The sequence below is a fragment of the Hemiscyllium ocellatum genome, chromosome 47 (assembly GCF_020745735.1).
Source record: "Hemiscyllium ocellatum isolate sHemOce1 chromosome 47, sHemOce1.pat.X.cur, whole genome shotgun sequence".
Taxonomy (NCBI): domain Eukaryota; kingdom Metazoa; phylum Chordata; class Chondrichthyes; order Orectolobiformes; family Hemiscylliidae; genus Hemiscyllium; species Hemiscyllium ocellatum.
Genome location: NC_083447.1, coordinates 17,704,536 through 17,728,200, shown reverse-complemented (window position 1 = coordinate 17,728,200; position 23,665 = coordinate 17,704,536). Strand labels below are relative to the sequence as shown.

Genomic DNA, 23,665 nt, shown 5'->3' with positions numbered 1-23,665 from the left:
GGAAGATGAGGCGTTCTTCCTCCAGGCGTCTGGTGGTGAGGGAGCGGCGGTGAAGGAGGCCCAGGACCTCCATGTCCTCGGCAGAGTGGGAGGGGCAATTGAAATGTTGGGCCACGGGGCGGTGTGGTTGATTGGTGCGGGTGTCCCGGAGATGTTCCTTAAAGCGCTCTGCTCGGAGGCGCCCAGTCTCCCCAATGTAGAGGAGACTGCATCAGGAGCAACGGATACAATAAATGATATTAGTGGATGTGCAGGTAAAACTTTGATGGAGGCAGATGTTTGCAGGTAAAATGACCCTTGGAAAATGGGAAGCCTTCAGAAATGAGATAACGAGAGACCAGAGAAATTATATTCCTGTCAGGGTGAAAGGAAAGGCTGGTAGGTATAGGGAATGTTGAATGACTAAAGAAATTGAGGATTTGGTAAAGAAAACGAGGGAAGCATATGTCAGGTACAGACAGGATAGATCGAGTAAATCTTTAGAAGAGTATAAAAGCAGTAGGAATATACTTAAGAGGGAAATCAGGAGGGCAAAAAGGGGACATGAGATAGCTTTGGCAAATAGAATTAAAGAGAATCCAAAAGGTTTTTACAAATACGCGACGGGTAACGAGGGAGAGAATAGGGCCTCTCAAAGATCAGCAACACGGCTTTTGTTGGGAGCCACAGAAAATGGGGGAGATACTAAATGAGTATTTTGCATCAGTGCTGATTGTTGGAAAGCACATGGAAGATATAGACTAAAGGGAAATAGATAATGACATCTTGAAAAATGTCCAGATTACAGAGAAGGAAGTGCTGGATGTCTTGAAACACATAAAAGTGGATAAATCCCCAGGACCTGATCAGGTGTACCCTAGAACTCTGTGGGAAGCTAGGGAAGTATTGCTGGGCCTCTTACTGAGACATTAATATCATTGATAGTCACAGCTGGAAGACTGGAGGTTGTCTATTTAAGAAAGGTGGTAATGACAAGCCAGGGAATTATAGAGCAGTGAGCCTGATGTCGGTGGTGAGCAAGTTGTTGGAGGGAATCCTGAGGGACAGGATGTACATGTGGTTGAAAAGGCAAGGACTGATTAGGGATAGTCAATATGGCTTTGTGCGTGGGAAATCATGTCTCACCAACTTGATTGAGTTTTTTTGAAGTGTCAAAGAAGATTAATGAGGGCAGAGCAGTGGACGTGATCTATGTAGATTTCAGTAAGGCGTTCGACAAGGTCATCATGGGAGACTGGTTAGCAAGGTTAGATCTCATGGAATACAGGGAGAACTAGTCATTTGGATACAGAACTGGCTCAAAGGTGGAAGGGGATTATGATGGAGGGTTGGTTTTCAAATTGGAGGCCTGTGACCAGTGGTGTGCCACAAGAATTAGTGCTGGGTCCACTACTTTTCGTCATTTATATACATGATTTGAATGTGAGCATAAGAGGTATAGTTAGTAAGTTTGGTGATGACACCAAAATTGGAGGCGTAGTGGACAGCAAAGAAGGTTACCTCAGATTACGATGGGATCTTGATCAAATGGGCCAGTGGGTTGAGGAGTGGCAGATGGAGTTTAATTTAGATAAATGCGAGGTGCTGCATTTTGGGAAAGCAAATCTTAGCAGAACTTGTACACTTAATGGTAAGGTCCTGGGGAATGTTGCTGAATAAAGAGACCTTGGAGTGCAGGTTCATAGCTCCTTGAAAGTAGAGTCGCAGGTAGATAGGATAGTGAAGAAGGTGTTTGGTATGCTTTCCTTTATTGGTCAGGGTACTGAATACAGGAGTTGGGAGGTCATGTTGCGGCTGTACAGGACATTGGTTAGCCACTTTTGGAATATTGCGTGCAATTCTGGTCTCCTTCCTATTGGAAGGAAGTTGTGAAACTTGAAAGGATTCAGAAAAGATTTACAAGGATGTTGCCAGGGTTGGAGGATTTGAGCTATAGGGAGAGATTGAATAGGCTGGAGCTGTGTTCTCTGGAGCATTGGAGGCTGAGGGGCATGGATAGGATAAATAAACAAAGTCTCTTCCCTGGGGAGGGGGAGTCCAGAACTAGAGGGCACAGGTTTAGGGTGAGAGGGAAAACATATAAAAGAGACCTAAGGGGCAACGTTTTCACACAGAGGGTGGTACGTGTATAGAATGAGCTGCCAGAGAAAGGGGTGGAGGCTGGTACAATTGCAATATTTAAAAGGCATCTGGGTGGGTATATGAATAGGAAGGGTTTGGAGGGATATGTGCCAGGTGCTGGCAGGTGGGACTAGATTGGGTTGGGATATCTGGTCGGCATAGATGGGTTGGACCAAAGGGTTTCCATGCTGTACATCTCTATGATTCTAAGAATGAGGTGTGTAATCTGTTGCTTAAACTGGAGATAAGAGGCAGCATTTACAACTTTGCATGCTTTAATCTTTTAAGACCAATCTAAATTTGCCCGTAAACAGGGTAACACTACCCCTGCTCATGACTCCACCCCCATTCCCCCCACCACCACACCCACTCCAGTTACAGGTTCCGTCCCCACTCCCAGCTCCACACCCACACCAGATCCCAGCTCCCAGCCCTGCCGAGTTTTCACCATCCCCCCAGACCTCCCCCTCACTGAGGATGGACAATCAGTCCTCAGCAAAGGACTCAGCTTCATCCCCCTCCATCCACGCATCAATGAATTTAATACATGCGGTGACGTCGAACACTTCTTCCGTCGTCTCTGCCTCCGAACTTATTTTCACAATCAGGACTCCCATTCACCTTCCGAGGACCCCTTCGCCCACCTCCAACACACTGCATCCACCTGGACACCCCGCGCTGGCCTATTACCTGCCCTCGACCTCTTCATTTCCAACTGCCGCCGGGACATTAACCGCCTCAACCTGTCTACCCCACTCCAACCTCTCACCCTCACAACACGCAGCCTTCCAATTCCTCTGCTCCAATTCCAACCTCACCATCAAGCCAGGGGATAAAGGGGGTGCAGTGGTAGTCTGGCGCACTGACCTCTACACCACTGAAGCCAAACGCCAACTCGAGGACACCTCTTCCTACCGCCCCCTCGACCATGACCCCACCCCCCATCACCAAACCATCATCTCCCAGGCCATACAGAACCTCATCACCTCAGGAGATCTCCCACCCACAGCTTCCTACCTCATAGTCCAGGAACCCCACACTGCCCGGTTCTACCTCCTTCCTAAGATCCACAAGCCTGACCACTCTGGCCGACCCATTGTCTCAACATGTTCCTGTCCCACTCAACTCGTTCTACCTACCTCGACATTGTCTATCCCCCCTAGTCCAGGAACTCCCCACATACGTTCGAGACACCACCCACGCCCTCCACCTCCTCCAAGACTTACGTTTCCCCGGTCCCCAACGCCTCATCTTCACCATGGATATCCAATCCCTCTATACCTCCAACCACCATGACCAGGGCCTCCAAGCCCTCCGTTTTTTCCTCTCCAGACGTCCCCAACAGTACCCTTCCACCGACACTCTCATTCGTTTGGCCGAACTGGTCCTCACCCTTAACAATTTCTCCTTCAAATCCTCCCACTTCCTCCAGACCAAAGGGGTAGCCATGGGCACACGTATGGGCCCAAGCTATGTCTGTCTCTTTGTTGGCTACGTAGTACAGTTGATCTTCCGTAATTACACCGGCACCACTCCCCACCTCTTCCTCCGCTACATTGATGTCTGCATTGGCGCCACCTCGTGCTCCCGTGAGGAGGTTGAGCAATTCATCAACTTCACCAACATATACCACCCTGACCTTAAATTTACCTGGACCATCTCTGACACCTCCCTCCCCTTCCTGGACCTCTCCATCTCCATTAATGATGACCGACTTGACACTGACATTTTTTACAAACCCACCGACTCCCACAGCTCCCTGGATTATATCTCTTCCCACCCTACCTCTTGCAAAAGTGCCGTCCCGTATTCCCAATTCCTCTGCCTCTGCTGTATCTGCTCCCAGGAGGACCAGTTCCACCACAGAACACACCAGATGGCCTCCTTCTTTAGAGACCGCAATTTCCCTTCCCCTGTGGTTAAAATTGCCCTCCAACGCATCTCGTCCACATCCCGCACCTCCGCCCTCAGACCCCACCCCTTCAACCATAACAAAGACAGAACACCCCTGGTGCTCACCTTCCACCCGACCAACCTTCGCATAAACCAAATCATTAGCCGACATTTCCACCACCTCTAAAGAGATCCCACCACCACCCCACCCCTCCCCACCCCTTTCCGCCTCCCGCAAAGACCGTTCCCTCCGTGACTACCTGGTCAGGTCCACACCCCCCCTACAACCCACCCTCCCATCCTGGCACCTTCCCCTGCCACCGCAGGAACTGTAAAACCTGTGCCCACACCTCCTCCTTCACCTCTATCCAAGGCCCTAAAGGAGCCTTCCACATCCATCAAAGTTTTACCTGCACATCCACTAATATCATTTATTGTATCCGTTGCTCCCGATGCGGTCTCCTCTACATTGGTAAGACTGGATGCCTCCTAGCAGAGCGCTTTAGGGAACATCTCCGGGACACCCGCACCAATCAATCACACCGCCCCGTGGCCCAACATTTCAACTCCCCCTCCCACTCTGCCGAGGACATGGAGGTCCTGGGCCTCCTTCACCGCCGCTCCCTCACCACCAGACGCCTGGAGGAAGAACGCCTCATCTTCCGCCTCGGAACACTTCAACCCCAGGGCATCAATGTGGACTTCAACAGTTTCCTCATTTCCCCTTCCCCCAACTCACCCCAGTTCCAAACTTCCAGCTCAGCACTGTCCCCATGACTTGTTCAGACTTGTCCTACCTGCCTATCTCCTTTTCCACCTATCCACTCCACCCTCTCCTCCCTGACTTATCACTTTCATCCCCTCCCCCACTCACCCATTGTACTCTATGCTACTTTCTCCCCACCCCCACCCTTCTCTAGCTTATCTCTCCACGCTTTAGGCTCTCTGCCTTTATTCCTGATGAAGGGCTTTTGCCCGAAACGTCGATTTCGCCGCTCCTTGGATGCTGCCTGAGCTGCTGTACTCTTCCAGCACCACTGATCCAGAATCTGGCTTCCAGCATCAGCAGTCATTGTTTTTACCTAGGTGTTAGATTCTATCAATGTTCACACAGTGAAACTGAAACAAGAATTGCTGGAGAAACTCAGTTAAAAATCACATAACACCAGGTTATAGTCCAACAGGTTTAATTGGAAGCACACTAGCTTTCAGAGCGACGCTTCTTCATCAGGTGATAGTGGAGGGCTCAATCCTAACACAGAATTTATAGCAAAAATTTACAGTGTGATGTAACTGAAATTATACATTGAAAAATTGATTGTCTGTTAAGCCTTTCATCTGTTAGAATACAGTGATAGTTTCACTTCTTTCATGTGTAAATCACAAAATCTTTTTTCTAAAGTTGCATTCTCGGGTTAGCTGTTAACAATCACTATTAAAAAAAAGTTTTGTGATTTACACATGAAAGCAGTGAAACTATCACCGTATTCTAACAGATGAAAGGCTGAACAATCAATTTTTCAATCAATAATTTCAGTTACATCACGCTGTAAATTTTTATTATAAATTCTGTGTTAGGATTGAGCCCTCCACTATCACCTGATGAAGGAGCATCACTCTGAAAGCTAGTGTGCTTCCAATTAAACCTGTTGGACTATAACCTGGTGTTGTGTGATTTTTAACTTTGTACACCCCAGTCCAACATCAGCAGCTCCAAATCATGGAGAAACTCAGCAGGTCTGGAGAGGGACCCGAAAAGCTAACTCTGTCTATTCCCTCCACCAGACCTGCTGAGTTTCTCCAGCAATGTTTGTCATTATTGCAGATTTCCATCATGCACAATTCCCTGTCTCATTGTCTAGGTGGTTGAATGCCACTTGTGCCAGTATCAAAGATGGCGACCCAGCCTAGACTGTTATCATTGGCGAACTGCGCACGCGTTGCCGGCCGGAAAATGATTGACGCACCAATAAGCCAATAGATAAAGGGCCAATGTGGGGCAATGTGACCACTGATGACCAATGAACGCGAGGGAGCGGGATCACGCTCTCAGCGGGTAAGATGGCGGCTCCGTTGAACCAGCAGCAACAGCAGCAACAACAACAACAACTGGCGGCTGCCCAGGCCCAGCAGCAGCAACAGCAACAACAACAACAACAACAACAACAACAGCAGCAGCAGCAGCAGCTTGTCCAAGCCCAGCAACTGGCCGCAGCCCAGGCCCAGGCCAGTCAGCCGGCACTCACACAGCAGCAACAGCAGGCCCAGCAACAGGACGACCCAGTCGCTAAATTCAAACTCCTGATTCCACAGCTGAAGGACTCTCTGCAGGTATCCACCCGGGAGGGCCAGTTTATCCATGGTCACCTGGAGTCAAGGGTCAGGGGACCCGTGGTCACCTGGAGTCGAGGGTCAGGGGACCCGTGGTCACCTGGAGTCGAGGGTCAGGGGACCCGTGGTCACCTGGAGTCGAGGGTCAGGGGATCCATGTCACATGGGGTCAGCAGATCCATCATCATTTGAGGTCAAGGGTCAGCTAGATGGCGACTTGTTGGTGGTTGGTCACCTTTCAGGAGTCAGGGTGTTAGATACTTGGTGCAACAGTTTCCAACTTCTGACCTGCTATTGGAGCTGCAGTATTTATAGAGCTGGTCCTTCACTGGCTCGTGGTAGATGAAGCTGATGGGTGGTAATTGGTGGGTTTGAATTTGGCACCCTTTTTGTGAACATTATACCTGGGTAATTTTCCACATTGTCAGGTAATGCTGGTGCTGTAGTTGTACAGGAACAGCTTGGCAGCTTTAAAATAAAACTAAATAGTTGGGGAGGAGGGTTCAATTGAATGAAAAGTTATAAAAAGTTAAAGGGGCTTGAAGCCTGCACAGAGGTTATTAAAGTTTCCAGAACAAGTAATAGGACAGAGAGTATGGTAGGGGTCTAGAATCTAACTTAACGCACAACAGATAAATGGACAACTACGAGAAGGGGGACATTAATCATGGAGGACTTCAATATGTGGACGGGGAACATAGAACAACGCAGAACAGGCCCTTCGGCCCTCGATGTTGTGCTGACCTGTGAACTATTCTCAGCTCATCCCCCTACACTATCCCATCATCATCCATGTGCTTATCCAAGTTTTGTTTAAATCTCCCTAATGTGACTGAGTTAACTACATTGGCAGGTAGGGCATACCACACCCTTACCACTGTCGTGAGTAAAGAACCTGCCTCTGACATCTGTCTTAAATCTATCACCTCTCAATTTGTAGTTATGCCCTCTTGTACAAGCTGTCGTCATCATCCTAGGAAAAAGACTCTCACTGTCCATCCTATCTAATCCTCTGATCATCTTGTATGTGTCTATCAAATCCCCTCTTAGCCGCCTTCTTTCCAGGGAGAACAGACCCAAGTCTCTCAGCCTTTCCTCATAAGACCTTCCCTCCAGACCAGGCAACATCCTGGTAAATCTCCTCTGCACCTTTTCCAATGCTACCACATCCTTCCCAAAATAAGGCAACCAGAACTATACACAATATTCCAAGTGCAGCCGCACTAGCACTTTCTATAGTTGCAGCATGATATTGTGACTTTGGAACTCAATCCCTCTACCAATGAAACCTAACACACCGTATGCCTTCTTAACAGCACTATCCACCTGAATAACAACTTTCAGGGATCGATGTACATGGACTCCAAGATCTCTGCACATCCACACTACCAAGAATCTTTCCATTGATCCAGTACTCTGCCTTCCTGTTATCCTTCCCAAAGTGCATCACCTCACATTTAGCTGAATTGAACTCCATTTGTCACCCCTCAGACCAATTCTGCAGTTTATCCAAGTCCCCCTGCAACCTGTAACATTCTTCCAAATGGTCCACTACTCCACCGACTTTTGTGTCATCTGCAAATTTATTAATCCTCTAAGTCATTTATAAAAATGACAAACAGCAGTGGTCCCAAAACAGATCCTTGTGGAAAATCAGGTCGGTAGCGGATCTCAAGAAAAGAAATTTGTAGAATGTTGATGAAATGGTTTTTTTGGAGCAACTTGTGGTGGAGCCTAATAGGGAACAGGCAATACTGGATCTGATGATGTATAATGAGGCAGGCTTGATGATGGAACATAAAGTGAAGGAACCCCTGGGGACAGTGACCATATTATAATAGAATTCATGCTGCAGTTTGAAAGGGAGAGATTGGACTCAGATGTAATGGTATTATAATTGAATAAAGGTAACTAGACAAATATGAGGGTGGAGCTGGACAGTGTTGACTGGAAGGGGAGCCCAGCAGGGAAGACAGTGGAACAGCAATCGTAGGAGTTTTTGGGGTAATTCGGGATGCACAGTGGTAATACATTCCAAAGAAGAAAACCTACTAAGGGGAGGAACATGCAGCCATGCCTGATAAAGGAAGTCAGGGACAACATAAAAACAAAAGAAAAAGCATACAATGTGGTGATGATTAGTGGGACACCAGGGGATTGGATAACTTTTAAAAAACAGCAGAGGACAACGAAAAAGTAATGGTGGGGGGGGGGGAGCGAGAAGATGAAATATGATGGTAAGTTAGCTCGTAATATAAAAGAAGCTTGCAAGAGTTAATTTGAGATACAGTGTGTTCTGATATAAAACGATAGTTCCGTTCCTGTGCGATTCTGTGTTATAAGAAAATCATATAATAGCAGCACCATTTAAACCAATGGGACCAGAATTGCATTATGGCCAATACAAGTAAGGAAGGTTCGCATTCGACAAATAATAGTCTAAATTCTTCAATCACGTTATAGTCAATTTGCATTGAGGAAATGCACGTGATAGCAGAACTGACTGTGTATGAAAGTTAAGCGTGGATAGTGAGCTGTTGGAAAATGAGAGTGGAGAAGTAGCAATGGGACAAAGAAATGGTGGAGGAACTGAATAGGTACTTTGCATCAGCTTTCACAATGGAAGACTCCAGTAGCATCCCAGAACTTTTAGTGAATCAGGCAGAGCTGTGTGTCGTGGCTATCACTGAGGAGAGCACAGTTGGTGAAGCTGAAAGGCCTGAAGGTGGATAAATCACCAGGACCAGATGGACGCTGCTCCAGAATCCGGAAGGAAATAGCTTTGACAAGATTATAGAGGCGTTGGTGATGATCTGTCAGGAATCACTGGAGTCAGGGAGGACTGAAAAATGGTGAATGTAACATCCTTGTTTAATTGAGAAGGGAGACAAAAGCAAACTGCAGATGCTGGAATCTAAAGTAGACAAGCAGGAGGCTGGGAGAACCCAGCAAACCAGGCAGCATCAGGAGGTGGAGAAGTCAATGTTTTCAGGTATAACCCTTCTTCAGGAATAGAGATGGGGTAGAGGATCTGGCAGGGGTGGGGTTTGAGTGGTGAGAGGGGTGGAATAGTGAGGTTGTGATAGGTAGATGGAAGGGAGGCAGAGGACAGGAAACTACAGGCCAATTGGCCTGACCCTGGTTGTTGGTAAGATTTTAGAGTCCATTATCAAGGATGAAATTATGGAGTACTTGGAAATGCATGGGAAAATAGGGCTGAATCAGCACGGCTTTGTCACACGGAAGTCTCGCCTGACAAGTTTGTTGGAAATCTTTGAGGAGGTAATGAGCAAGTCAGACAAAGGAGAGCCAGTGAACATGACTTGTTTGGATTTCCAGAATGCCTTTAAAATGCCTCCATGCAGGAGGCTGCTAAGTAAGTGTCCGTGGTGTTCGAGGCAAGGATAGAGGATTGGCTGACTGGCAGAAGGCAGAGAGTCGGGATTAGGGTTTTTTTTCAGGATTGCATAGAACATTACAGCGCAGTACAAGCCCTTCAGCCCTTGATGTTGTGCCGACCTGTGGAATCAATCTGAGGCCCATCTAACCTACATTTTTCCATTCTTGTCCATATGTTTATCCAATGATCATTTAAATGCCCTTAAAGTTGGCAAGTCTACTGTTGTTGCAGGCAGTGCATTCCACACCCCTACTGCTCTGAGTAAAGAACCTACCTCTAACATTTGTTCTATATCTATCACCCCTCAATTTAAAGTTATGTTCCTTCATGCTAGCCATCACCATCTGAGGAGAAAGGCTCTTCCTGTCCACCCTATCTAACCCTCTGATTATCCTACATGTCTCAGTTAAGTCACCTCTCAACCTCCTCCTCTCTAACAAAAATAGCCTTAAGTCCCTTAGACTTTCCTCATAAGACCTTCCCTCCATACCTGGCAACATCCTAGTAAGTCTCTTCTGCACCTTTTCCAAAACATCCACATCCTTCTATAATGCGGTGACCAGAACTGTACGCAATACTCCAAGTGCAGCTGCAGCAGAGTTTTGTACAGCTGCAGCATGACCTTGTGGCTCCAAAACTCAATCCCTCTACCAGTAAAAGCCAACACACTGTATGCCTTCTTAACAACCCTATCAAACTGGGTGGCAACTTTCAGGGATCTGTGTACCTGGACACCAAGGTCTGTCTGCCAATCTACACTGCCAAGAATCTTACCATTAGCCCAGGACTCTGTATTCCTGTTGCTTCTCCCAAAGTGAATCACCTCACACTTTTCCGCATTAAACTCCATTTGCCACCTCTCAGCCCAGCTCTGCAGCTTATCTATGTCCCTCTGTAACCAGCAACATCCTTCTGCACAATCCGCAACTCTACCAACCTTAGTGTCATCCGCAAATTTACTAACCCATCCTTCTACACCCTCATCCAGGTCATTTATAAAAATGACAAACAGCAGTGGCCCCAAAACAGATCCTTGTGGTGCATCACTAGTAACTGAACTCCAGGATGAATATTTCCCATCAACCACCACCCTCTGTCTTCTTTCAGCTAGCCAGTTTCTGATCCAAACCGTTAAATCACCCTCAATCCCATGCCTCCGTATTTTGTGCAGTAGCCTACCATGGGGAAGCTTATCAAATACCTTACTTAAATCCATATGCACCACATCATTCGCTTTACCCTCATCCACCTGTTTGGTCACCATCTCAAAGAACTCAATAAGGTTTGTGAGGCATGACCTACCCTTCTTGCAGCCTGTGACGAATGGACCCAGGGGTCAGTGTTGGCGCCATAACTATTCACGTTATTACATTAATCATCTGGATGAAGGAACTGAGGACATTGTTGCTAAGTTTGCATATGACACAAAGATAGGTGGAGAAACAGGTAGTGTTGAGGAAGTGGGGAGACTGCAGAAGGACTTGGACAGGCTGGGAGAGTGGGTAAAGAAACGGAAGTGGACTGTAGTGTGGGATAGTGTGAGCTTATGCACTTTGGTGTGCGGAATAGCAGTGTAGACTATTTCTACATGGCGATAGGCTACAGAAATCTGAGTTAGGAGCCCGTATTCAGGATTCTGTTAAGATTAACATGCAGGTTCATTTGGCAGTTAGGAAGGCAAATGCAATGCTGGCATTCATTTGAATAGATCTAGAATACAAGAGCAGGGATGTGCTTCTGAGGCAGTATAAGGCTCTGGTCAGACTGCATTTGGAATATTGAAAGCAGGTTTGGGCCCTGTATCCAAGGAAGGGTGTGTTGGTGTTGAAGGGGGCCCAGAGAATGTTTACAGGAATGATCCCAGGGATGATCCCAGGGATGAAGGGCTTGTTCTGTGAGGAGCGATTGAGGACTCTGGGCCTGTCCTTGATGGAATTTGAAAGGATGAGGGGGGATCTGATTGAAACTTATAGAATACTGAAAGGCCTGAATAGAGTGGATGTGGAGATGATGTCTTGACTGGCAGGAGGGACGAGGACCTGATGACATAGCCTCAGAGTGAAGACTTTCTTCAGTCAGAGAGCGGTTAATCTGTGAAACTCATTGCTACAGAAGGCTGTGGGGCCATGTCATGGAGTCTATTTAAGACAGAGAGAGAGAGAGGTTCTCGATTAATAAAGGAAAGAGGTTACAGGGAGGAGGGGTTGAGAAACATATGAACTAAGATTGAATGACAGAGCACTCTTGATGGGCTGAATGGCCTAATTTTGCTCCTATATGTTATAACCTGTGGCTAGTTCTAGTACTTGGATGTTGCAAGGTCCCAGAGCCTTTGTAATATCAAATGCTTTCAGCTCTTTTTTTCATATCACGTGGAGTGAATTGAATTTGCTGAAAACAGGCAGCTGTGATGCTAGGGACCTCTCGGGGAGGCCACGATGGGTCCTCCACTCAGCATGTCAGGCTACCGATTAACACCCATGTTTTAGCCTATCATTCGCACTGGCGTGCTGGGCCTCCCCACCATTGTGGATGGGAATATCTGTGGAGCTGCCTCCTGCAGTGAGCCATTTAATCGTCCATCACCATTCACGACTGGATATGGCAGGACAGCAGATCTGATCTGTCGGTTATGGGATTGTTTAGCTTTGTCTATTATGATCTGTTTAACACACACACAGTCCTCTGTAGTAGCTTCACCAGATTGATATCTCATGCCTGGTGCTGCTCCCTGATATGCCTTTCTATACTCTTCATTGAACCAGGGTTGATCCCCTGGCTTAACAGTAACTGTAGAGTGATGAGCCACTTAAGTGCAGATTGTGTTTGAATGCAGTTGTGCTACTGATGGCCGACTGCCTCCTGGATGCCCACTTCACTTTTGAATTACTGCATCTGGTTGAAGTCTATCCCATTTAACACAGTCATAGTGCCGTACAAAATGATAGAGATCAGTTTCAATGTGAAGGTGGGGTTTTGTCTTCACAAGGACGGCACAGTGATCGTTTTTATTGAAACTGGATTGATGATCGTGCGACACACAGGATGGTGCGGACAAGTTCCAGAAAGGAAGGTGGTGGAGGGGGGGGTGCGTTTCCTCTTGTCCATTCCCTTCCCACCTGCCGTAAACTCAGTCTAGCATCTGTGTTCTTTAGGACACGACTAGTTCAATCAGTGCTGCTGCTGCCAATGAGTATCAAAGCTTCCAACCAGCATCCATTCTGTGAATCCTCCAAGTGGTATTCAGCATGGAGGAGTATTGATTGACCTGCTGAAGGGGCGAAGGTTCCCTTTCCCCTGTTTGACCTCATGCTTGAGAAATCGTGCATTCTGGAGTCAATGGTGAGCATCCCCAAGGGGTCTTGCTCCCAAATGTATGTCTCTATGCCACCATCTCTGTAGTGCTCTGTTCTGCTAGTGAGATCGGACATACCTTTAGAACATGACCTGATGTCGCTTAACTAGTCTGCAGAATAACTCTCCCTGTTTCAGTACAAGCCCTGAGATCTTATTGAGGAGAATGTTGGCTCGTCTGTATGGTTTTAATGCTAGTTCTCTTTTCTGTCCATCTTGGTTTTGAATTAGTGAACCTGATGGCTCTTCATGACAGTTTAGTCGTTTCACAATTCTCATTAGAAAGATTTAGAAAGTGAAGGTGTAGAGTGCAGGCAGAAAATCACTGACACTAACTTTTCCTGATTTGTTGAATGAGCGAAATTGAAATTTCCCAGCTCCTCGGGTTGGATTGATCTTTACCTAGCTGTGTCTCTCCCTGTCGGAGTTACTAGTCTAAATTAGAGTGGTGCTGGAAAAGCACAGCAGGTCGGGCAGCATCTGAGGAAGAGGAAAATTGACGTTTCGGGTAGGAGTCCTTCATCAGGAACGGCTCTTGGCGGAAATGTCGATTTTTCTTGCTCCTCAGATGCTGCCTGACCTGCTGTGCTTTTCCAGCACCACTCTAATCTAGTCTCTGATCTCGAGCATCTGCAGTCCTCACTTTTGCCATCGGAATTACTAATCCACTTTCCTATTGTCCCCTATATACTTTGTCGAGTTCTCTGATGACTTCATGTTGAAAGTAAGTTCCCAATAAAAACAAATCCTCGTCTTAAAAGTCTGCATCTGACCAAGCTCAGGGTGTTAGGAATGGTGGTAGTGGTCATTAAAGATGATAATGTTGTTTCAGTGAGTTCTGTGGACAGCATTGTCACTGCAAATTGTAGCTGTAAGTTCTCTGCACCTCTATAAATTTCACTGCAGCTCAAAGTGTAGTTTAGACCCTTAACCTGAGTTGGAAGTGATTGTAACCCGTGTTAGAGGCATGACCACCTTTTTTGGTTGTTTCAGCCTGAGGGGCAACAGATTCCCCATTAACTGGTTTGTCATGTTATGTGAAAGGCTATATGTTTGTGTGTGTGTGTCTGAGTGAGAAAGAGACTGTTGGTGAGTGAGAGAGATCCGAGTTGAGAGTGTTTGTATGGGACAGAGAGATTTTGTGTATGTAGCATGATTGGATCTATCCATCTCACAGTGAACTTTGTGTCTACTTTCCAGAATCTCATGAGGATTGCAGCCCTGAACTTGTCTCAAAACACAACCATTGACAATGGACAGTGAGTATCCTTTTCTGTAAGCATATAAGGACAGGGGTGTCCTCCACTTCTTAAGGTGAAGCATCTTAACTGTATGAGCTCTGTTCTGAGTTGCCTTTGAGCTTGTTAAGATGGATGTGTGGTCCAGAAGCTGCCTTTTCGAGGTTGCATTGACTGACATGAGATGGCTGGGTGCGTTGCTGTCGATGTATGAGCACTACAACAATCATTCCAGCAGGTGGCGCACTGGGGATGCGTTTGTACTGACTCTGCAACAGCCATCATCATCTAAATGGAAGGCAGAAGAGGTTCAAAGGGCTGAATGGCCACCTCTTGTTCTGATATTCTGACCCATCGGGGTCAGAAGGAGAGTGGGCTGCCGTGTTGTTACTGTCAAATCCTCAGTGCTGGTGATAGGGCCATGTCTTTATACCCTGTGACAGCAGAGCCAATTAGTTGAATCCTCAATCTCAATGTCCTTTCGAGATACACAAATAGACAGCACCTGCTAAAGCATTCAGCTCCTCAATCTTGACCACTGTTCAATAAGGTCCCATTAAATCTGGTTTGAACCTCAACACCACCTTCCTGTCTAACTACCTGTAATCTGAAACCTCTCTGGTCAGTCAAAAACCTGCTGGTCACTTTATCCAGTGGCCAGCTCACTTGGAAGAGAATTCCACAGACTTAATGACCCTCGAGAGACAGAAAAAAAAATTCCCTCATCTCTGTTTTAAGTGAAAGATCCTTTGTTTTTAATCTGTGTCCCTTCGGTCTAGTCTCTTCTCTGCAAGGGGAAATGTCCTCAGAGCATTCAGTTTGTCAAGCCCCCTCAGGATCTTAAATGTTGCAATAAGATCACCTCTTGCTCTCCTGAACTTCTGTGCACTATCAGCCCAACATTCAAAATCCCTCCTCATTCATCCTAGAATCAGCCGAGTGAACCTTTTTTCTGAATTGCTTCTGATACAGTTACATCACTTTGTCAGTCAGAAACCAAAATGTAAACAGTACTTCAGGTGTGAGCTCACCAATACCCTGTACCTATTTTTGTATTCCATTCCCTTTGTGATAAACAACACCATTTCAATTGCGTTCTTAATAACCTTCTGTACCTGCATTCTAACTTTTTGTGATCCATGAACCAAGACACCAGCTTCCCCTGTACTATTGAGTTCAGCAATCTCTCTCTCATAGAGTCATAGTGTCATAGAGACAGCATGGAAACAGACCCTTCGGTCCAACCCGTCCATGCTAACCAGATATCCCAACCCAATCTATTCCCACTTACCAGCACTTGGCCCATATCCCTCCAAACCCTTCCTATTCATATACCCATCCAGATGCCTCTTAAATGTTGCAGTTGTACCAGCCTCCACCACTTCCTCTGGCAGCTCATTCCATACACGTACCACCCTCTGTGTGAAAAAGTTGCCCCTTAGGTCTCTTTTATATCTTTCCCCTCTCACCCTAAACCTGTGATATACTCCTTTTCTATTCTTCTTGTCAAAGTGGGCGAGTTCACATTTCCTACTTTTTAACTCCACATGCCACATGTTTGCCCACTCGCTTAACCTGTTATCTATATCCCTTTGCAGCCTTCCTGTGTCCTCTTGAAAACTTAAACCTTCTGCTAATATTTTGCGATGTCAGCAAATTTAATAATTTCATATTTGATCCCTTCATTGAAGTTACTTCTCTAGATTGTAAATAGTTGAGACCCAGCATTGATCCCTGTGGCATTCAGTTACAGCTTGCCTATCTAAAAGTGAAATGTTTATTTTGATTTTCTGCCCCCCTCCGTCAGCTAACGGATCCTCTATCCACACTAACACATTACACTTCCCATGGCATGAACTCTTACTTTGTGAACAAAAACAGAAGTTGCTGGAAAAGCTCAGCAGGTCTGCCAGAATCTGTGAAAAGAAACCAAAGGATCCCTTGACCCTTCCTCAGGACCTCCGGGTCCTGACTGTTCTCAGTGTTCTGAGGAAGGGTCACCTGACCCAAAAAGCTAACTCTGATTTCTCTGCACAGATGCTGTAAGACTCGCTGAGCTTTTCCAGCAACTTCTGGTTTTGTTTCTTTCTGATTTACAGCATCTGCAGTTCTTTCAGTTTTTATTTTGTTAAGTTACCTTTAGTGTGGCATCTTATGAAACTGCTGGATCAGGTAATTTTAATGTTAACTTTAAAACTGGGATAAATCTTTGTTAGTCGAGAGTGTGGTGCTGGAAAAGCACAGCAGGTCAGGCAGCATCTGAGGAGCAAGAGAATTGACGTTTCGGGCATACACCCTTCATTAGGAACATCCTCAGCAAAGATATTCTGGAATATGTGCCAAAGACTAACTAAACAGTTAGGCCACAGCTCAACCATCATCTCATTGAATGGTGGAACAGATTCGAGGGGCTGAATGGCCTACTCCTATTCCTGTGTTCCATGGATAGGGTAGGGGCTTCTGTGAAACCTGTAATCTGGAAAATGTCAGTGAGGACAGAAAGGGGTTAATTGCAAGATGAAGGCAGATGGAAAGGTTAAATTATGGAATATCATCCCAACACCCAGCACTGTGCTCTGTATAACCTCTACGAGGTGTTAGTAACTCATCCAGAGAAAATCAGAAACAGTGGACAATTCAGAGTTTGTCATCTCCTGGTGCTTAATTCCAGTTCGCTTCTGTGGCACTGACTTTCCACCCAGTAACACCAGGCTTTGTGAATTTAATCAAGGGCTGATCTGATCAAAACTGTAACCCCTTCTTGCTCTCTGCAGCAACACCCCACCCCACCCCATCATAACCATAAATCCCTTAGCACTTAAAGCTCTGTCTAGCCATGCAAGTCTGTTAAAAGCTGAGTAAATCTCCCTATGCACAATGTCCTGTCAGATCCTTTCAGATAAGTGTGTGATGCTGTGAGGCACCATGCTTGGAAAATTGTCCCCCTTTAGATTATAGAGTCATAGTTGTCGAGATGTACAGCTGGAGAACAGACCCTTCTTAGAACCGAGGGTCTGTGAGGAACCCTGGCGTTTTGTAGATTCTGAATGGAGAAATACTGCCACCAGCTGGCTACAGGGGGAATGTACAGAGGCTGAAGTTCCTTGTTAACACGTTCCACTGGCGCAGAATGGAGAGACAGTTAGTTGGAATCAATTCAATTAATTAACTGTCATTTTTTTTTACCCTTTAGGAAGAGCAGTGACACAGCCCTGCAACGGTTTGATAAGAGTTTGGAAGAGTTTTATGCTCTTTGTGACCAGGTAGAGTTGTGCCTGGTGAGTATGACTGGATTGAAGTGTGGTTTTGTCCGGGTGCTCTTTACTCTGCCTAATCTGCCTCATTATTTAGGTCTCATTTTTTGCCATCTCAGTGTACCTTTCATACCTTAAGCTGCTTTCCTGCCTTGAGTTTGTGATGTCAGTCCAACTATTGGTTACTTAAGCTGGGAATTCCTGTTATAAGAAGCGATAGCATTATCTTTGCAGAGTGAGTGCTGTACATTCAGGTACAATGTCAGTCTGACACAGGGAGATTAGATTAAATTCTCTGCAGTGTGGAAACAGGCCCTTCGGCCCAACAAGCCCACACTGCCCCTCCGAAAAGTAACCCACCCAGGCTCATTCCCCTACCCTATATTTACCCCTGACTGATGCACCTAATGCTATGGGCAATTTAGCATGGCCAATTCACCTAAACTGCACATCTTTAGATTGTGTGGGAGGAAACCGGAGCACCCAGAGAAAACCCACTCAGCCACTGGGAGAATGTGCAAACTCCACTCAGACAGTCGCCTGAGGTTAGAATTGAACCTGGGTCCCTGGTACTGTGAGGCAGCAGTGCTAACCACTGAGCTACCGTCTTGCCCAATGGGATGTGGGATGTAGGTGTCGCTGGCTGGTGAGCCACTTCCTTGAGTCGCTGCAGTCCATTTGATGTAGGGAGACCCACAATACTGTTAGAGAGGGAATTCCAGGATTATGACCCTGTTATGGTGACTTGACGAGAATTTACTATCGTTCCAAGTTACTTTAGATCCAAAATTAGTTCCATGGCAGGAAGCGAGGAGTGTTGTATAACTGGTGATTTAGTTACTGAAAGGCCCTTTTAACAGTGAATTAAATGTCTGTGCCATGATTAAGCTGTTTGGAGATTGTATGAAAATTAATTGGCTGCTTGAGAATTGGGAAGAAATTTGTAGACTGCAGGAAGATATTAATGAACTGGTCTTGCAGTGTGAAAAGAGATTTATTGACAAGAAGACGTTGAGTGCTCTTCTGGAGTACTTAGTCCAGTTCTGGTCACCCTGTTTTTGGAAGGATATTATTAAGCTGGAGAAGGTTCCAAAGAGATTTACCAGGATGTTCCCTGGAATGGAGAGTTTGAGTTATAAGAAGAGGCTGGACAGGCTGGACTTTATTCCCTGGAGAGTAGGAAGTTGAGGGGTGACCTGATAGACGTTTATAAAATCATGAGGGGTATAGATCAGGTGGACGACAGGTGTCTCTTCCCTAGGATGGAGGATTTCAAGATTAGGGACATATTTTTAAGGTGTGAGGAGAAAGATTTGAAAAAAGCTGTGAGGGACAATTTTTATACACGGAGAGTGATTCATGTGAATAAAGACATTTGGATAAAGACATGAATAAGAAATGTTTGGAGGGATCTGGGTCAAGTGCAGCCAGGAGGGATTAGTTTAATTTGGGATTATGTTCGGCATGGACTGGTTGGACCGAAGGGTCTGTTTCCGTGCTGTATGACTCCGTGAAGAGAATTATGAGAATTCCCAGCAACTTGGAGTAGTGCCGTAGGACATTGAGTCACCAGCTGAAGGGGAAGGAACACAGTGTCTTCAAAAAGAGGAAACCTGCTCCCTCCACCAGCACCGCACACTCTCAGGTATTGGATGACATTGTTGACAGTGCGGACCAATTGACCTCGCCTCCCTCCACCCCACCCTCCACTCCCGCCACCTTCCCTAGCCGCCGCAAGAGGTGTAAAATCTGCGCCCACACCTCTACCCTCCTCCATCCAAGGCCCCAAAGGATCCTTCCACATCCAGCAGAGATTTTTCTGCACATCCAAACCCTCTCATTTATAGTGTCTGTTGCTCTCGATGTGGGCTCCTCTACAATGGGGAGACAGGATGCCAACTTGCGGAGCATTTCAGAGAACAGCTCCAGGACACCCGCACTAAACAACCCCACCACCCCCTCCCACTTTGCTAAGGCATGCAAGTGCTGGGCTGCCTCCACCGCCAAATCCTTGCCACCCGACGCCTGGAGGAAGAACACCTTATCTTCCGCCTTGGGAACCTTCAACCATACGACATCCACACTGTTGGGGAGTCAGTACTGAGGGAATGCCACACTGTCGGGGAGTTGGTACTGAGGGAACAGCAAACATTCAGGGAGTCAGGACTGAGGGAATGGCACACTGCCAGGGAGTCAGTACTGAGATGGACAGTTTGCCCATCTCCCCCTCCCCCACCTTATCCCAGATCCAACCCTCCAACTTTGCACTGCCCTTTTGAACTGTCCTACCTGTCCATCTTCTTTCCCACCCATCTGCTCCACCCTGTGTTCTGACCTATCACCATCACCCCCACCTGCATCTACCTATTGCCTTCCAAGCTACCTTCCCCACCCCAGTTTCCATCCCCCACCCATTTTATCTAAGACCCTTGCCCCCATTCCTGATGAAGGGCTTATGCCTGAAACATCGCCTTACCTGCTCCTCAGATGCTGCCTGACCTGCTGTGCTTTTCCAGTGCTTCCCCTTTCATCCCTGACTGTGCGCAGGTCCCTCAGTACCGACTCCCCGACTGTGACATTCCCTCAGTACTGACTCCCTGACAGTGTGGCATTCCCTCAGTACCGACTCCCTGACAGTGTGGCATTCTCTCAGTACCGACTCCCTGACAGTGTGGCATTCCCTCAGTACTGGCTCCCTGACAGTGTGGCATTCCCTCAGTACTGGCTCCCTGACTGTGGCATTCTCTCAGTACCAACTCCCTGACAGTGTGGCCTTCCCGCAGTACCGACTCCCTGATAGTGTGTCCTTCCCTCAATACTGACTCCCTGACAGTGTGGCCTTCCCTCAGTACTGACTCCCTGACAGTGTGGCCTTCCCTCAGTACTGACTCCCTGACAGTGTGGCCTTCCCTCAGTACTGACTCCCTGACAGTGTGGCCTTCCCTCAGTACTGACTCCCTGACAGTGTGGCCTTCCCTCAGTACTGACTCCCTGACAGTGTGGCCTTCCCTCAGTACTGACTCCCTGACAGTGTGGCCTTCCCTCAGTACTGACTCCCTGACAGTGTGGCCTTCCCGCAGTACCGACTCCCTGATAGTGTGGCATTCCCTCAATACTGACTCCCTGACAGTGTGTCCTTCCCTCAATACTGACTCCCTGACAGTGTGTCCTTCCCTCAGTACTGACTCCCTGACAGTGTGTCCTTCCCTCAGTACTGACTCCCTGACAGTGTGTCCTTCCCTCAGTACTGACTCCCTGACAGTGTGGCCTTCCCTCAGTACTGACTCCCTGACAGTGTGGCCTTCCCTCAGTACTGACTCCCTGACAGTGTGGCCTTCCCTCAGTACTGACTCCCTGACAGTGTGGCCTTCCCTCAGTACTGACTCCCTGACAGTGTGGCCTTCCCTCAGTACTGACTCCCTGACAGTGTGGCCTTTCCTCAGTACTGACTCCCTGACAGTGTGGCCTTCCCTCAGTACTGACTCCCTGACAGTGTGGCCTTTCCTCAGTACTGACTCCCTGACAGTGTGGCCTTCCCTCAGTACTGATTCACTGATAGTGTGACATTCCGTGAGTTGTGACCCTCAGGCTGTGCTTCCTCGGTGCTGATTCTCTGTGAATGGTCGTTCCTGTGTTTTATACTGAAGTTGCTGGAGGGTAATGTCTACCCTGGACCTTGTGGTTCAGAGGAGGTGAATAGTTTGCACTGAGCTAAAGCTCACACCTGGTCATTGTGGTCTAGAGTCAGCCAGACATCCCACTGGCCTTTTCCAGTGTCCAGTAGTGTGCTCTGAGGCCAGGAGCTGGCGAAAGCTGCTTTGCCTTTCACATGGATTAGCTCAAGAAGTGGGTTGTCTGACCTGGGTCTCTCTTCCTTTTTCTGGTGACTTCCTCTTCTTTTACAGAGACTGGCCTTCGAATGCCTTTCCCAGAGCATCGACAGTTCCAAACACTCCCCGAACTTGGTTCCCACAGCAACCAAGCCGGACACGGTGCAGACAGAGAGCCAGTCGTACACTCAGTACCTCAGCATGATCAAGTCGCAAATCTCCTGCGCCAAGGACATTCACAACGCCCTGCTGGAGTGCTCGAAGCGGATAGCCAGCAAGGGCCAAATCTGAACAGCTCTGCGTTCCTGTTCAGGTGTTTATCCTCAGATGTGTGATTCCAGGATCGGAGCTCGAACTGCCACAAGGTCTCGTGTCTCCTGGTGCTTTCAGACAAGGTCGTTGTGGGGGCGGGGAGGGAGGGGGCCAGCGTGTAACGTCTGGCCGATTCAGTGTGCACATTCTCTCAGTTCCTCCACCCTCTTAATTTGTGACTGACACACTCTACTCCTGTTTGTTGAACTGTGGCTTGGGGGGGGGGTACGGTGTAAGTGTGGAGCTAGGAGAGTGTTTACAGTAAGCAGCCATTCTGTCACCAGCATTCTGTATAGTCTGAGTGTGCAGCATTCATTACCTTTGTACATATTCAGCTTGTCCCCTTAGCTACGTTTAGCAGCATGTTCTGAAACAGAAATGCACAATTCCTAAAGAATTATGACAAAGACTTGCACTTTGAGCTCCATATGTTCGGACTGAGGGAGCAGGGCACCTCCTGAGAGAGGATTGGAGCTGACACTGAAATTCAGTTCAACTGTAATTTAATCCCATTCCTGAAAGATTGCAGGACGGCTCAGGCCATTCAACCCTTATGCTCTGTTCTATCATTCAATTTGAAACTAATTGTTACCTTGACTCCTTTAATCTCCAACCTTCCTTTATCTTGACAAAAAAACTTCCAAACTCAAGCTGGACTGTCTTAGTTGATCCCAGCATCCAAAGTCCTGCGGAGAATTGAGTTCCGGATATCCATGTCCTGAAAGGTTTCCTAACTTTGCCCCAGAGGGGCATCCCTCTAACTTATCACATTTAAACCCTTGTTGTGCTACCCTCTAACCAGATGAATTAATTGACCCTCCAAAATGATTTTATGATTGCAAAGCCCTTGATTAAATTACCCACTCAATCTTTTAAAACTGAAGGGAACAAGGGTATGGATTATGCAGTGCTGAGTCTTGTCGAACCCCCACACTGTCAGGCAACTTGCCTGGATTGTAGGAGCTGATCCATCTGGCTCAGTTGGTCACTAGACCAGCACATAAACCCATTTGCAGTCACTTCATGTTTTCCCTGACTTCCCTTGGTATAGCCATCGATACATGATTCCTCCTCCCCCACCCGGCTGTGAAATTATTCAGCAGAAGTGAGGAATCCAGCAGCTGGTGCAGTGGCTGCTTCAGAGTTAACCCCTGATCTGCCATTGAGGTGGACTCAGACCTGGCTGATTCCATCCCAGGTCTCGTGGGAGGGATAGATTCCCCTCTGGAATAAGAGCCAGTTGAACTTGGTCTCAGTGCAGTCAGCAAGGAGAGATTCTGGGCTTATTTCTCTTGAAATAAAATGTACAGTTAATGTGAGCATTTCTACCGAGTGGCATGTTTACATCTCACGCCTTGTTGGTATCTTGTGCAGTTTACTGTTGACTAACATTTCATGAAATAAAGGATTGTTTGAAATTATCGTGATAATGGCTGCTGAAGATTGGTTTAAATGGTTCAGTTGAATGTCTCTGTCTCTCTCTCTCTGTCTTTTCCCTTCTTCCAGGTCACTTCTCTTTTGAAACCACTCAGTTTCTCTTTCTGACCCCAGCATGAGCTGATGTAAATGAATCTGTCAGCAAGTCATCATCACCCTCTTCTTCAAATCTCTTTACAAATCATTCATAGAATATTGAATCCCTACAGTTCAGAAGCAGGCCATTCGGCTTATTGGGACCACAACAACTCTCCCAAGCACCTCCCACCCAGACCACACCCCCCTACCCTTTCCCTGTAACTGTATTCCTCATGACTAACCCACCCAGCCTGCACGTCCCTGGACACTAGGGGTAATTTCCCATGGCCAATCCACCCTAACCTGTATATTTTTAGACTATTGGAGGAACTGGAGCAACGTGAAGGAAGCCCATGCAGACACTGAGAGAACGTGCAAGCTCCACACAGACAGCGACCTGAGGGTGGAATTGAACCC

At 47.1% G+C, this 23,665-nt stretch overlaps 1 protein-coding gene across 1 annotated transcript; it reads left to right on the top strand.

The window, feature by feature from the left end:
* Positions 1–6,058: 6,058 nt before the first annotated feature.
* On the top strand, positions 6,059–23,163 carry med29 (mediator complex subunit 29). The gene is made up of 4 exons (XM_060856056.1): positions 6,059–6,345; positions 14,300–14,358; positions 17,531–17,615; positions 21,497–23,163. Exons 1-4 carry the CDS (start codon positions 6,076–6,078, stop codon positions 21,710–21,712), a joined length of 630 nt encoding a protein of 209 aa, XP_060712039.1. The 5' UTR covers positions 6,059–6,075; the 3' UTR covers positions 21,713–23,163.
* Positions 23,164–23,665: the final 502 nt, after the last annotated feature.